The 14,168-nt window shown below is 44.1% G+C and overlaps 1 protein-coding gene across 2 annotated transcripts in view; it reads right to left on the minus strand.

The window, feature by feature from the left end:
- ABCC5 (ATP binding cassette subfamily C member 5) overlaps window positions 1-14,168 on the minus strand; it is an 85,844-nt gene that overhangs the window by 17,287 nt on the left and 54,389 nt on the right. For both annotated transcript variants that reach the window (XM_090274613.1, XM_090274622.1), the window contains exons 17-22: window positions 6,718-6,820; window positions 4,245-4,429; window positions 3,759-3,905; window positions 3,344-3,473; window positions 1,917-2,070; window positions 1,699-1,827 (exon numbers count right to left, since the gene is read on the minus strand). In XM_090274613.1, the coding sequence (XP_090130739.1) occupies window positions 1,699-1,827; window positions 1,917-2,070; window positions 3,344-3,473; window positions 3,759-3,905; window positions 4,245-4,429; window positions 6,718-6,820 (848 nt within the window). The remainder of the gene's footprint in view (window positions 1-1,698; window positions 1,828-1,916; window positions 2,071-3,343; window positions 3,474-3,758; window positions 3,906-4,244; window positions 4,430-6,717; window positions 6,821-14,168) is intronic.

A 14,168-nucleotide genomic window follows, 5' to 3' on the forward strand; every position in this document is an offset into this window, starting at 1 on the left:
GAGTTAGTAATCGGTTGCATTTCCTTCCAGCATTTTTTTCAAAGTACTTGCATGTACATGTATGTATATATATACATACACATACATATGTACATAGTTTATGTTAATCTTTTTCACTGAAAGTTAAGGTTATTTTTGAGTTGTTTAACCTAACCTTTTAGATTTTCTTTTAAAAATTACTTAATTTTTGGAATAGACAGTATATACACAGGATGGACTATTTAAAAGGTACAAAAGTTTTAGCATGAAGACAATTTTTCCCCTCCCCATTTTCTAGCTACTCAGTTCCTCCTCCAGTGGCAACTATTGGGTTGGCCAAAAAGTTCATTTGTTTTTTTTCTGTGAGATGGCTCTAGTAGCACTTAGTTGTCTTTAATGTCATTCAAAACAATTTTGTTAGAATGTATTGTGACAGCTGTCATATCAGCATGCATTTTTTAAATAAGCTTATCAAAATTGGTGAATTTTTTGTATAGTCATTTTAATATTGAAGATGGAAGAAAATCAGCAACATTTTTCAGCATATTATGCCTTATTATTTCAAGAAAGGTAAAAACACAACTGAAATGCAAAAATAGATTTGTGCACTATATTGAGAAGGTGCTGTGACTGACTGAACATGTCAAAAAAGTATTTTGTGAAATTTCGTGCTGGAGATTTCTTGCTGGACGATGCTTCACAGTCAGGTAAACCAGATGAAGTTGGTAGCGATCAAATCGAGACATTAACTGAGAACAATCAATGTTCTACCACACAGGAGATAGCTGACATTCTCAAAATATCCAAATGAATAAAGTTATTGATGAAAATGAAAAACATGACTTTTATTTTACAGAAAAAACCATATGGACTTTTTGGCCAACCCAATATTTATTTCCTGTGTACCCTTCCAGAGATATTCTAAACATCATATACTCAAACCCACATTTAAAAGGGAGAATAGCATACACATCCAAACCTTGTTCACTCACTAATATATCTTAGAAGCCATTCTATATCAGTACCTTTAGAGCTGCCTTATGTTTTTTAAGAACCACATAATGTTCCACTCCATGAGTGTACCATAGCTGCTGCTTCTTTTTTCTAAAGGTTTTATTTTATTTTTAGAGAAAGGGGAAGGAAGGGAGAAAGAGATGGAGAGAAACATTGATGGTTGCCTCTCACACCCAGATGGAGAACTGGCCCGCAACCCAGGCTGGGTAATGAACAGGCCATCTTTTGGTTTGCAGGATGACACTCAGACCACTGAGCCACACCAGTCAGGGCTACCATAGCTTCTTTATCCAGTCCTCTGCTGAAGGCTTTTAAGTTATTTCCAATCCCGTGTTCGCACAAATCTCCACAATGACCATCTAGGTACATTAATGTCTCATATGAACAATATTCAACAACTAAATAAAATGCCAGTCTAGTATCAATGACTACCTTTTGTTGTTCTCCCCCAAAAGCAAAACCCCATCAAATACAGCCATTAAGGACCGAAAGCCAATAGACTCCAAATCTGTGTTTTGCCTTTTCATCTGCTCAGAAGGGAGTTCCACCAAGCAAGTGGATTTTTTTTTTTTTTGGTTTTTCAATTACAGTTGTCCCCTTTTCCCCTAATTTCTCAAGCAAGTGGATTTTAATCAGAGATAATTACTGTAAATCACTAGTACTCTCAGTAATGAGCTTTGTAATCCCCCATTCTGACCAACTAACCTGTGCAGAAACTCCTGCCCTTTGTTGTAGGCGTGGATGGTGGCCAAGCCCTGAATGCTGGACGTGATGTGGGAGAGGAAAGGAGACTGCGTGATATTGTCCAGACGCTTCAGCTCTCGGATCAGGACCCTGGCAAGAAAATGAGTTCTGTGTCAGAGGGTAGCAAGAAACTCTGGCTCCACCCTCTGCCTGGTAGGACAAGAACCCTTCCTCTTCACCTGGACACAATATGCAGCACTGCAAAGAGGATGACGAGGGGCGCCACTGCCACCAGGAACCATGGGAAAACCCCTGCGATCATTCCAACACAGAAGAACACCAGGATGACATTTTGGATGAACATCTCAGCCTGGAAGGGCAGGCGCACATCGACTGGGGGCACCGTAAAGAAACACGTATCAGGCCGTGGGGATCCACAAACAGGAGAAACAGTACCAAAAAGGACGTTCCCCAAAATACTATCTGAAATTTGTGTGTTGTCTTTTAAACAGTCTGATTAAAGAAAAATCTAGAAACCTGGTTGCTCTCTTGTCCCAAGAAAATTTAAGTATTCTATCTCCCCTGTGCCCTCTTTTGGGTTCACTATGCTGCCCAATCCCTTTAAACATTTTCCCTCTTTACAAAGTAATATATGTATAATCTTCATTTTTACCAAAACCAACATCATGGAAAGTTTTAACCATACACAAAAGTCAAGAGTACAGAAACTCAAGCATTTGTTACCAATATTTCATCTCCTTTCCGGCTATCTCCTCCTTCTACCTTTTTTTGGAGGGGAGGGGACTGCAGTATTTTCATGTAAATCCCAGATATACCAATACCACTGATTTTTTAATTTCAGCCTTTTCTCAGTTTGTGTGTATAGTTTAGCAGAAATGGAATCACATCCTGCATCAGTTCTGTGCACCAGTGAGGGTTTTGAGCCCTTGCTACCTGTGGCCATGGCTTTGCACTGCTTATCAACATCTGAAATGAACTCCTCTGGAGGCAGCGCAGTGCAGTAAAAAGATTAGCTTTGGGGACAAAAAGATCTGGGCTCAGTTCTCACCTTTGTTATCTGACAGCTGCACAATCTTGGACAAGTTATTTAATCTCCGAGACATCAGCTTTCTCATGTATTCAGTGGGTGAAACAATACCTACCTCATAGGGTTGCTGTGAGGATTAGGATGGGGCATGTGGAACAATCAACACACAGTAAGCCCTCAATAAGTGTCAGGTGGCATTACTAATAGTCTGGGCTCCGGGAAGTATTTAAGTTCTGGTGCTGGCACAGCCCGTGCAGCACCCAGAAAACCTGCCGGAGGCTGTAGGTGTCCAGACAGCAATGGTCTACCCCACAAATAAACATATGTATTGGAATCTCAGATGCCCCTGGTCCAAAGCCTTTATACTAACTCAATCCTCTGAATTTGTTTTCAGGTTAGATAAGACTGAGTGAAAACTTAGATGAAAGGTGAAAAATCAGATGGGTCCTTTGCCTAAATATAAGTTGCATCCTGGGGAAAATGCCCCAACTAAAATGTTCCTGGTCTAAACACCAGCAGCCACTGTGCTCTCGAAATCTTAAGGCTGGACAGAACTGCTTTATCCAGGAATACCATCTAGAAGGCTGGAGGACACAGCCAGCAAGTGGTGAGAAATACCTTCGTCCATGTCTCTGGAAAACCTGTTGAGAATCCTCCCCGTGGGGGTAGTGTCAAAAAACTTCATAGGGCTTCGAAGGATCCTGCGGAAAAGCTCATCATGGAGCCGGGAGGAGGCTCGCAGTGTGCCCTAAGGAACAGAGCGCAAAGCGATCAGGGCCCAAGGGCCCAGGAGCTTGGGCAGGCTCGGTTCCAACTCCACAGGATACCCACTCCCCAACCTGGAGAAGGGCCGAAGGCTACGGAGGAATGCGGTGGCTAGTAGAAGGCGGCAAGGCTAATGGGGTACAGGCCGTTTCAGTGAAGGCCATCACGCTGCAAAGGAGGGCCCCTCCTCCAAATAAACCCGAGAGAGGCCATGCCAAAGCCTGAGCAGTCACCAGGGTGTGGAGGGGCAGACGTCACCACTGCATACCTTGACAAAGACCACCCCTCGGACGGCTTTCAGGACCAGCATGACAGCCATGGAGAGGGCGTAGATGCTGGCGTAGTAATTCATGTGAGGATTGTCCTTCATGCTGCTGCTCACAGAGGTCTTGTTTCCGTGAGTCACTGTGGTGTTCTGTTTGGAGGCAAAGCTCTGTGAGGCAAGACTCCTAAGGACTGCCAAGAACCGTACTGAGGGCCTTGCTCAGCTCAAGGGGACGGTGAGGGACAATGACTCTGGGACTGGGTGCAACAAACCCAAGGAGAGCTTTGTTTCCCTCCTTTTTCTGACGGATGAGGAACAACTATCTTGTGAGGTTATGTTAGGGACTCATCTTTTTCATCCTGGGTGACTCTTATTCATTGTGTCTTTTAATCGAAAACTGGTTTCTTCAAGCATGGTCAGGGAATATGGAGAGATGGCCATATTCTTATATTCTTAGACGTATAGTTTTCCCATTAGTGAGTACCTTACCCCACTTCCTTCCTTGATCCAGTAACTCAGCCACCAGTTGCTGAAGGCAGTACTGCCCACGTTCAACATGAACAGGGATATAATGAACAGGAAAGCCAAGGGACCCCCAGCAGCCTGGATGTAGATGCCATACACTGACCACGGCACTGAACCCTGCCCCTTCTCTTCCGCTTGCACCAGCTGCCCTAGGTAAGAGAAAAAGAAACACAAACTCAGAAGGAAATAATTGCTTTTCCAAAATTAAGTCACCTACAAAAGAGCAAAATCAAAGACAGCCTGTAGTTTCATAGGTTTCTAGATCAGAATTATTTCCTCTTTATCAGTGCATTCATTCATCCATTTAACATCTATTAAGCAACTCCTATAAACAGGCCCAGGATGGGCCCTGGAGTAGTAAAGAAGAGTGAGAACAGGTCCCTGCCCTTGAGATCTGCCTGAGGATCCTTCCACAGTCCATTGTATAGGAATAAGTAAACACATAATGCTACTAAAGTGTGTTACATGCAGTGCTAGAGCTATAGGCAGGGCAGCAGGGAACATCCAGGGGGTGTATCTAACCTACCTGGGGGAGTGGCAGGATGTTTAGCAGGGAGGTTTCAGGGAAGACTTTATGTGTAGTCTGTACTGCACCTCGAAGGTAAGTGAGAGCCAGCAGGTGGGGAAACTATGGGTGGAGGAGATAATGTGAACACTGGTAGAGAGGTGGGCAAGCAGCCAGACAGTGAGTACAGACAGCTGAGTCGGCATGGCTAGAACAGTATGTGTCCCGTGGAGTGGCAGGGATCAGGCCGATCAGGCCAATCAGGCAGGCTGCGGTCAGAGGTATTTGAACATTATTGTTCAGACAAGAACTTATCAAGAGAATGGGCTACATGTGTGTGGAGAATGCACTCTCAGCCCGATTGGGATAGATGGGCCTGGGAGGGCCGGTCAGTCACCTCCAGCAGCGAGCAGCCTCTTCCATGCATCCCAGTGTCTCACACAAATAATGGCACTTCCTCTGTGTGCCACATCGGGACAGCAATCAGAAAACACTGCTTTGAAAATGGGAGGAGGCCACCGCAAGACTTCATGCAGGAAGGTGAGTTGGTTGGTCTCGTTTTCCACTCTATCTCCCAGCTGTCCACACGGAGGACAGAGAGCTACCCTAGGTACGAGATGATAAGGGCCAGCACCAGGGTCGTGCCAGGGGCACGGAGTCTCAGGAGGTTCCCTTGGAGGAGAGGAAGGATGCAAGGATGGCTGCTGGGGCTCCCTGGTGTGATCAGGTGACTGCTGCTGAGGTGAGACTGCAGAGAAACAGCCCCACGGGAAACCTCTCCCCCTTCACACGCCTTTAATTGTCTTGGAACAAGCCGCACAGGCCAGGGACACTTGAACAGTTCTGAGTGCCAGGTCAGAGGCTGTGTAGATAAGAACAAATATTCCCTAAGGACATTCTGTCTTTTTATGCCGCCTTTGGCAAGAACTGACAGATGTCTCAGTCTTGCACTCTGTTTGTTTGGTGTGTGTGAGTAAGCTATCTTAGGTCACACCTGAATTCAAAATTAAAATCTGGTTTATTAAAAGAAAGAAAAGAGGCAGGCAGTGGTAAATGAGGATGCTTAACTCCTAACACCAAACACCTGCTGCGGTTTTCAGCACAAGGAAGTGAAAACAGTGGCAGAGCCAGGATTCAAAACCTCAAATATTTAAAACCCCAGATTCCAAAACTCAGGTGAGGAGGTGACACAACAGGAAGAGAAGGAGCTTCACAACAGGACTGCGGGGGGTGGGGGGTGGGGTGTAAGAGGACTAAATGGCACAAAACAACAACAACAACAACAAAATACCAAAAAAAACAAACAAACCCAAAAACCACCCTAAAAACAAAACAGAACAGAACTGCATTCTTTTTCTGGGGGGGGGGATGGGGGGACAGACAGGCAGCTTAAAATTCACCACAGTGAAAATATCTGAAGTACTGTAAATTGCTTTTCTACCTCCCAAGATCTCAGTCAGTCAGGTAGGAAAAACCCTAGATGTCACTCTTTGCCGCAGCTCTGGGGCAGTCCGAGGAGTGTGCCACTCTCACAGGGAGCTGCTGAGAACACAGGCATGCTTGGAGCTGGAATGCCTCTGCCTTGGTTGGCGCTGACTTGAAGAGCAGAGGTGAGTCACAGGGAGGAAGGGTTACCTCTGCCCACCATTCAGTTTCTCCATACTCAGGATGACTCAGCAATGATCACCTGTAATAACCTGACCCCACCCTGCATAGGAGATAGGATCAAAAGCCATTCTTACTGCCTTGGTCTGTTTAAGCAAACAGAAGGTGCCTTGTGGTCTCCTGATACTATATAAGAATTCTGTTATTCCAGGAATATAAGGCCAGATACTATACAACACACAATGTTATCGAACATCATGAGTTACACATAGCATAGTTTCTGACATATTTGAATGACAAAACTAAAACCTCAAAAAAGGTCATTACCTTCCTCTGGCTTCACTGCTTTCTCCTTCTTTACTGATCCTGTTTTAGGACCTTTGTCTTGTGATTTCTTCTGCGAGCCACTGGTTTCCTTTTTTGAATTAATCTAATATTAAAAAAAAAAAAAAAAAGTGTTGCCAGTTACAATATAGCCATTCAGACAAATGTCCACAGATATATTAGAGAATCATCTATCAAGCTGCTGCTATTACTGGAAAGAGATAAGTCCAATTTCTTAAAAGGGCCACGTATACTTATTTCTTGTACTTCCTCAACTCCTCCAGTCTTTGAGATCTGGGTTCCTACCCCGATCTTCCCAGAGTCACAGAGGACCTAAACTCCAAACACAGGAGTTGCCTTTATGCTCTCATCCACTCCAGCTTGTCTGAAGTATCAAGGCTAGTTCATTTCCATTCCTCCATCTCTGATCCCCACATCACTAAATACAATCAGAGAGCCAATCATTTCCCACTCTGCTACCACAGGACACCCTCAACCCCCCAGCCTGGGTTTATGGACCTCCACTTCTGGTCCCAGCTAACTGCAAGCTCCTGTTCTGTTCCCGGGGCTCTCCTGCCATTCCTCACATCACTGTGACTTCCCACTTCTGTACCTTTGTCCACACTGGTTCTTCACTGGGAATGACCCTCTTCTTGTCCCAATGCAGTAACAGTTCTCCCCAGATTCAAATCTTACACCCTCCCTGAGGCAACTCAGAACTGGCTAGAATAAATTTCCCCTCACTTCCCGCCGCCAGGCAATTCGTTAGCAGTACTCTATTACAGCAAGCACAGTTGCTATAAATACGACCTAGTGTAAGAGCACAGTGCACTGGTCTTCCCTAAGAGACTGAGTCTCTCCTGGAGGTAGACGATGTCTCTCACTCACGGCTATAACCCACACAGGGCCTAAGACCCAGAACGTGCCACAACAGGGCACAGAGGAGCTTAGTCAGCATTCATCAAACTGAACCTGAGAGGTTAGGAACTATTTAATGTTCTCCTTTCTAAGTTCCTCTTATATCTTTATACAGGAAATTCCCTTAATATAGTTTACTACATTGAAGTCTATGCCATAGACCCCAGTTTGCTCTCCAGCTAGACTTTATAATGAGAGTGAAAAAAATCACAAAATAGTATAAAATTTAGAGCCACACTTGGAACATAAGCTAGGACTCTAAATACTATATTTATTGCAATACATGAATAAAATGCACTGTCTAAAGATAAAATCACCATATGCTGACCACGTACTAGAGTAAGAACATTACATATTTCATTTAATTGATGCAAAAATCTAGGAGGCAGGTACCATCCCCTTTTTAAGATGAGGAAACTGAAGCTCAGGAAAGTTAAGTGACAAACTGAAAGTATGCTCCTCCACTACAACTCACTGACTCTCAAAGTCTATTGTTCTGTGGACATTTCATATTTTAGCTTCTCTTCCTCTCAAAAAATTTCCCCTCTACATCTATAGTGAGGAGGAACTAATCTCAAGAGTACTCTGAGAGTCACAGGGTGAGATCATAAATCCAAATATGCATCAGGGTGTCCCTATGGAAGTTACTGATGACACTTGGAATATCTGAATTATTCCAAAAGGCCGAAAAAAAAATCGGTCATAAACTGTACTGTTCAGTTGTACTGTACCTGAAATCAAACAAGGATGACACCCAAAGACTCCCAGAAAAGATCCCAGTAAGTTCCTGCTTTTATCCCTTGCAGACATCAAAATGACCTGGTAGCTAAGAAAAAGCTTTTAGTCCAGCCTGAGTGTACCCCTAAGACCCAAAGCAACCACAGAATAAGGAGTTCATGTGAGAGCAGGTTGGCAAGAAGGAAGAACAAGCTCTTTGGCTAGCTCTAAGTTAGTACACCTGCATGTCTGCCTAACTTGGTGCCAGAGTAAAGCCACGGAAAACTGCCATCTTTCTGTGTGGCCACAGCAGGCAGGGAAGCATGGCAGAGAAAGCACTTTAGAGTCAAAGTGCCCTTATTAGTGTTAAAAAGAAAATAGGGCCAAAATGGAGTCACTTCTGCTAAACACACCAGGACTTAGTACCTAACCTGATTGCAGTTTCAGCCTCTCCTAGGAGTGCAATTTTAAACCACTCAGTCTGGAATTTCCTGATCAACGCTAGTAAAGTGCCTGATAAGAACCTCCTACCTTCCCCCAAGGGAAAATGAACTTTGCCTGAAATAATCCACTCTTTTAATTTCCTCTTCCCACCCCCATTCTGCCTATGGAAACCTTCCATTTTGTACCACTCCTGGGAGCTTCCAAGTTGCCAGACAGGATGCTGCCTGATTCACTAATCACTTAATAAAGCCAATTAAATCTTCAAGTTTACTCAGTGGTTGAATTTTGCTATTTAACATTATCAAGCTGCTTAACTTTTCTGAGCTCCCAGTTCCTCAGCTGTAAAAGTGATGAAAAATCAATTTTGCTATAGAGCTATGTTTAAATAACTTAATAGGACAACATCTATGATGTACCCAATCCAGTAATTGGGACATAACAGTTGTTAGTTAATGAGTGTCAAGTCAAAAGCCAGGATACCATGGATCATTTTAAAATGTATGCAATGTTCAATTTCTCTTCCCTGGTTCCTTGTCCACTTATTTAGAAAAAGGAGCTGCCTATGCTTCAATCAGGATTGATGGGAGTTTTTGAAACTAAACTGGGAATGAACGACAGACACACTGTGGGCTCTGAAAAAAAAAAAATCTAACTGAAAGTAACCTCATAGGGTGATCTAAACCAGGCAGGTCATGGCTGGCAGTAATGCCCTAGCTCCACTTCTTTAGTAAAAAGCTTAAACCAACCCTGTCCATTGTTCTTGTGCACCTAGGTTAGCAAAGCTATGAAATGCCAGGAGTAATCCTTTTCCCAGGCCCCTGTAAAGTGTAACTACCTCAAGGGAACACATCATCTTGTTAATCATTACATAAGCTAATCTTCTCCCACCTCCACATAATCTTCCTTACGCTCCTTCCTTAATTCCAAATGAATGAAAGAAACTGCAAAATGTCATTCTCCAGAACATTTGAGATCTTGCTTCCCAGTAATGTCATCAGTTTGGTTAAAACAAACTCAGAAAAATTCTCTAGAGGTTTGGACATTTCTTTATTTGACAATACACAGAGCCCATTTGTTCTCCCTGTCACTGCCTTATTAATAAGTTCGCAGTGACAGAAGTCCTTGGCTCACCAGCCCTGTTACAGAAACAGGGGAGTCCAAAAATCCCCAGAGTTTGCTGCTGGGGGATGGGGAGAAGTAAGCAGCTTTTCAAATGCTTCCACATGCCTGAGGCTGGTGGCTAGTGTCTTTTTTATGCAAAATGGCTTTAATGCATCCAAAGCCTCAGGTAGATGGGAGGAGTCTTGAACCGGGGGACGGTATGGAAAGCACACAGAGCCTACGTAAGGGTCTGTGAATGGTCAGAACGGTTTGCAACGCCCACTGCGTCAGATGACGCAGTCAGGGATATATAAGCAGCTGTGGACATTTTATCGCTCTCTTTTCACGCTCACGCGCTCGGTCTGGGGCTCTCGCTCTCTCGCTCTCTTGTGTGCTCCCTCCACGTGGCTTGGTAAAGAGGCCTTCTCCATGTGACTCGGAGAAGGGGTCTCCGGGCTGCTTTAAGAGGCTCTCGCCATGCGGTTTTAAGAAGGAGAGGAGATCCATGCGGTTTGCAGGAAGAAGGCAGTTTGCAAGGAGGCTGAGAATCCAGGCGGTCCTGCATTGAGAGCTGGAGGGCACCACAGCACAGAAAGGACCTCCCCAATCAGAATTGAGTGATTGGCAGCTGCTGGTAAAGCTGAACTGTGTTTGGAAAGTAGGGAAGCGGTTTCTCTAACTTTTCTAAAACTAGCCTGGTTTGGTAGGGGGGGAGGCAAGGATATGTGTTTAAGGGTGTTTTAAAGAACATAAGACTTAACAACAGAAATCCGCAAATAACTAAATCTATATAACTGTTAAATAAACAATTCTTTTTCTTTTCACCAAACTCTGGTATTGAGAGTTATAATTTTGGCGGCGGGCAATCGGGCCCCTAACTAAAGAGCCCGTGGGTTTGTTTTCAACTGGAGCAGCCCAGGGGTTCTGTAACAATTTGGCGACCCAGATGGGACGTTAATAATTGCCCGTGGCAGGTCGACCCCCTTGAAAGACACCCTCTGAGGGCGCCAACCGCCTAAGCACGCCAATGTGGTGAAAAGAAAATAGAACCGAGAAGGGATTAGAGAAGTAAGATTGTTTGCTAAAACTTATTTCTGAAGTATTTCTGAAATAATGGCATTGTGGATACTAGATTTGTTTGTCCGATTAGGAGAATTCCTGGAAGTAATAGAACTATGGATGCCTGAGTGGTATATATGCTTTTTGGTCTTTGGAGTTTTTCTGGTTTTAGCCATTGTCATGTATGTCTGGGTCAATAAAAGCAGTTCTTGGCAAGCCCCTGAGTGCAGTCCACTGAAGAGAATTTTGGAAAATTGGGATATGTACTGTCGTTATCCTATGACTAAGAAAATGTTAATTTATTATTGTAACACTGTTTGGCCTGAGTACATTCTGGATGGTAAGAAAAGGTGGCCTGTGAATGGTTCTCTGAATTACCATGTGATTAATCAATTAAAGAGGTACTGTTTGCAATCGGGAAATTGGGAAGATGTTTATTATCTAGATGCATTTGTAGAGTTGCATAATAAGACCTTAGCAAAAATAGAGGGCCAAATAATGGTGCAGAGGGAAGAAGAGGCCAAAAAGCCTTTTCCTGAAAGTCAAACGCCGGAGGAGGAAAATGAAGAAGTAGCTCTCTTTAACTCTCTAAATCCGGGAGACAAAGGAACTGTTTTGGCGCCAAACTGCGCCCAGGTAAAGGCGCCTCCCATGGCACCACCCCTTCCACAGGTAGGGGCAGCTCCCGAGGCAGCATCCAGGGCTCCTGGGGCGCAGCCCCCTCTGCAGGTGAGCGTGGCTTCTGCAGTGCCCACCCGTCTGCAGATTCAAGGGACTTCCCTCTCAGCACGCCTTTTGGTTATGGCCTCTGAAGTGACTGCAAAGCCAATGACTCCACCTCTGCAGGAGGAGAAATGGGTCTCTCTCTCCAGAGCCCGCATGAAGGTTGTGAATTGGACACTGAGCTTCATAGGTATACTGCCATTTTGGGTAAGCCACGTGAGTGCTCCACCATGGTGGATGAGTCACGTGGGTTTGCCACCATCTTGTGGGTGGTACTTATGGGTGCCACCGTCTTTAAAGATGCTGGATGTAATGCTGCCACCATCTTTGAAGCGGGCAAAATGGTGGGTTAGGTATGCTCTTAAGGTGATGTGCTTTGTTTGCAAAATGGTATATGTCTAAACATTCAAGTCATTGTTGCATGAGAGGTATTTGCAAGGTCTAAGCTTCAGAAAACTGCAGAATATCTACAAATCTAGGGAAATTTTAGCTGCTAAATACTGAGTTTGGGTAGAGTCCTTTACAGTGTGGAAAAGAATTGGAAATGGGTTATGGTTAAATCTGAATGGGTAAATATATGGAAAGTTTGTGAATGTTGCAGAAGGTCTGTGGAAAGTCATAAAAAATGTAGAAAGGTTGTGAAAGTTTTTAAACCTGGGAAAAGGGAAACCTCAACTACTTGTGGTCTAATTGTATGGTTACTGTACCTCTGTATTGGCATTTAGCCTTGGGACCTATGAAAGGTCATTTGGAATTCCCTGTGTTGGGATTGGCTTTAGCCATTGGTGACCTATGAAAGGTCATTTGGAATTCCCTGGATTGGCATTTAGCCTTTGGGGACCTATGAAAGGTCATTTGGAATTCCCTGTGTTGGTTTGGCATTAGCCATTGGGGACCTATGTAAGGTCTAGAATTCTTGGGGACCTAAGGAAGGTCTGGAATTCTCTGTATTGGTACTGGCCATATAATCTGAAAGGAAAATTGAGGTTTCCCAGAGAAAGTTAAAACTTCACATGTAGAAAAGTGAACAAAAGAAAGTATAAGGCATGAAAATGCAATTTTAGGGAATGTTAGAAGGACAAGGATTTTCCTTCACACTGTGTATTTTTCTCCCTATCTGATCCCTCCAGAATTTGGCAATTTAAAGGAGTAAGTAATTACATTAGGTTTCTTTGCATAAAACTAAAAAGACCAGTTGTTAATAAAGGTATTGTTAACCAAGACTTTGACTGGAATGACATGCCTGAAGGAGGCATGCTTAGGCTCTGGTTGTCACCAGAAAGCCCTGAGGAACTGGACTTGACTTTTGAAGCTAAGGAAAGCCCAGAAGGAAAAAGGCCTGACACCTTGGTTGGTTGTGCGGTTCATGGCAGTCTTTCCAGGGAAGGAACGAAGGTTGCTTTCCTGAAGGATGGATAAAAGGAACCTCAAGGCACAATGGAAAACCCAAAGGATTTGGGAAAGCAGGTGTTTGCAGGCAAGGCTGAATGGCAGGTGTGTGGCTCAGCTTCTGTTGCCCTGATGGGCAGACTAAAGTCAACATGAAGGTTCCTCGCGTAAGTTCCAGCATAGTAGACTTACGGATCATATGTGATCAATCACTGCTGCTCTTGTTGTTTTTATGCAAATGAACAGGCTAAATTATAAATGGACTTAATGTAGTCCCTTTACTGACAAGGAGGGTGATCTTAAGGAGAAAAATTGTGACTCAAGGAAAATCACAATGCTCAGTGCAGCTGTCTATAAAGTTTGTTTTTCATTTGAAAGTTAAACCAAGTCTGTGACATTATCAAGGATGCTTAATTTACAGGCAAGAAGAATGTCAGGCGCCTTGCAAGTGGATGTCTTAACAATAAGACAGTCTCTCAAGTTTGAAAACTGGTTTGTCAATTGTGTTGTGTGATTTAACATGCATGTTCTTTCTGTTTTCATAGGGCGTAAGCCTATGATCTCTACCTGAGTGATTATCTGTACATATAGGCCTCACCTAAGAAGCCCATCTGCATCGCCACCTCCTGAGACTCAACGGTTTGGCTGAACTAAGTGGTTGAGTTGGTGAAGTATGGGGTGGTCTGCGGGCTTCACTTTAAAACTGGTCTTTCTTTTCTGTCCTAATGGCTTGGACAGAAAGGGCCCAGAGGTCTGAGAGGGGGGAAATCCAAAATTTATACCCCTCAGCCCAAGCTAAGTGAATTGGGCAAAAGGGCTTTGGACAGGTGTGACATGCCCTGCACACCTTCCTCCAAAGAAGCCATTCTTTTTTTCTAATGTGGGACATTGAAAAATTAACTCCTGTCTTTTGTATATAGTGGTTGTAGGTTGAATTGTGTTTTTTAACCCTGTTGCCAAATCTGTTGCCCTCAGAATACGACAAGGATGCCAGCTTGTCCAGCAGTGCCAGCCCTTGGAAACTAAGCATGCTGCTACCCAGGAACAGCCAACTGACCTGGACTCTGCAAGATCCTTCCCCATGTGGGAAGGGCACCCTCCCC

This window comes from Furipterus horrens, unplaced genomic scaffold (assembly GCF_987537825.1).
Source record: "Furipterus horrens unplaced genomic scaffold, mFurHor1.1.pri manual_scaffold_1, whole genome shotgun sequence".
Taxonomy (NCBI): domain Eukaryota; kingdom Metazoa; phylum Chordata; class Mammalia; order Chiroptera; family Furipteridae; genus Furipterus; species Furipterus horrens.